The following is a 1,245-nucleotide window of genomic DNA, read 5'->3' as shown; positions in this document are numbered from 1 at the left end:
GCACACTCGCACCCTCGCTCACAATCTCACACTACAGGAATTAGTGAAACAATGCACGTTCCCTCTCACTCACACCCTAGCTCGCACTTACACAGTACAGGAAATAGTGAACCATTGCACACTTGTGCCCTCTTACACTTGCTTGAAGGAAGTACAGGAAATAGTGAACCAGTGCACTCTCATACCCACTCTCAGTCGCTCACACTCATACAGTACTGGAATTAGTAAGCCAACTCACAAGCTCAGTGCAGGAAATAGTGAGGAAATGCACGAGCTCACATTTATACACTCACACAGTACAGGAAGTAGTGAACCAGCGCATACTCACCCTCACTAACTCACATTTCGAAACGATAGAAAGCAGGAACCAGCAAACACACCGAAACATGTTTATCGTGACTATTTTGGTTCGTCAAGGCTGCATTTGGTTTCAGTCTGCTCATGTGCCTCAATAGAACATCAATAGAAATTATCAACGGCTTCATGTATGTATCAGGAACAGGGAGCTATCACTCACAATGACTTGACCAGTAACATTTCACTCTCACCAAGAGTGGCATGTTTTCCACATTCTCATCTGATTGTTCCTCTGTTTAGTTTTCGGCCGATATAAAACCTACAGCTGCTACGATATGTTGGAAAGCATTGATCGCGAGGTCAAGAAAGATCTAAAAAATAACTTTTTAGGCCTGGGTAAGTATGACTTCATCTTTTGCACAATTGTGGTGGACTTTTCTCTTCCTGCAATGCACAAGTTCAGTTCCAGGTCGAGATGAGGGATTACTGATTTACTGAAACTGTCCTGACTTTGGACAGGCTGTGTTTGCTGCCTGTGGAACTGTAGAGACACACTCACTGCACCTACCATTACAGATATTTTAAATCAACCTGTCCTGAGACACCTCTGGAGCAGGTGGGACTTGAATGTGGGCCTACTGGCCCACAGGTAGGAGCACTACCACTCCACCACAACAGACCCAACATCCAACCCTTGTAGATATTTTCTAATCAACCTGTTCAGACACTATATTGCTCATCTCTGGAATAGGTGGGACTTGAATTGGAAAAATGCCTGATGATCTGATTTCAGTTGGGTGTATGGAGTCATGTCATACAATTATTCACTCAGTGATTCCACAAAAACAGGGGAAAAAGTTGATCACATTGTCAGGAGAGGGAGTGATGAGGGTCAGGAGTGCAGAAGGTCGAGTGGACCAGAGAGGGGAATGGCGGGGGGACAGGGGT

At 45.0% G+C, this 1,245-nt stretch overlaps 1 protein-coding gene across 1 annotated transcript in view; it reads left to right on the top strand.

Moving 5' to 3' along the window:
* LOC109921465 (annexin A2-like) overlaps positions 1-1,245 on the top strand; it is a 145,568-nt gene that overhangs the window by 25,731 nt on the left and 118,592 nt on the right. Inside the window, exon 10 of the mRNA XM_048617029.1 lies at positions 598-693. Coding sequence (XP_048472986.1) covers positions 598-693 — 96 coding nt within the window. The remainder of the gene's footprint in view (positions 1-597; positions 694-1,245) is intronic.

The sequence above is a fragment of the Rhincodon typus genome, chromosome 36, assembly GCF_021869965.1.
Source record: "Rhincodon typus isolate 14 chromosome 36, sRhiTyp1.1, whole genome shotgun sequence".
Taxonomy (NCBI): domain Eukaryota; kingdom Metazoa; phylum Chordata; class Chondrichthyes; order Orectolobiformes; family Rhincodontidae; genus Rhincodon; species Rhincodon typus.
Note: the sequence above shows the minus strand (reverse complement) of the source record. Positions and strands in the feature narration are given on the sequence as shown.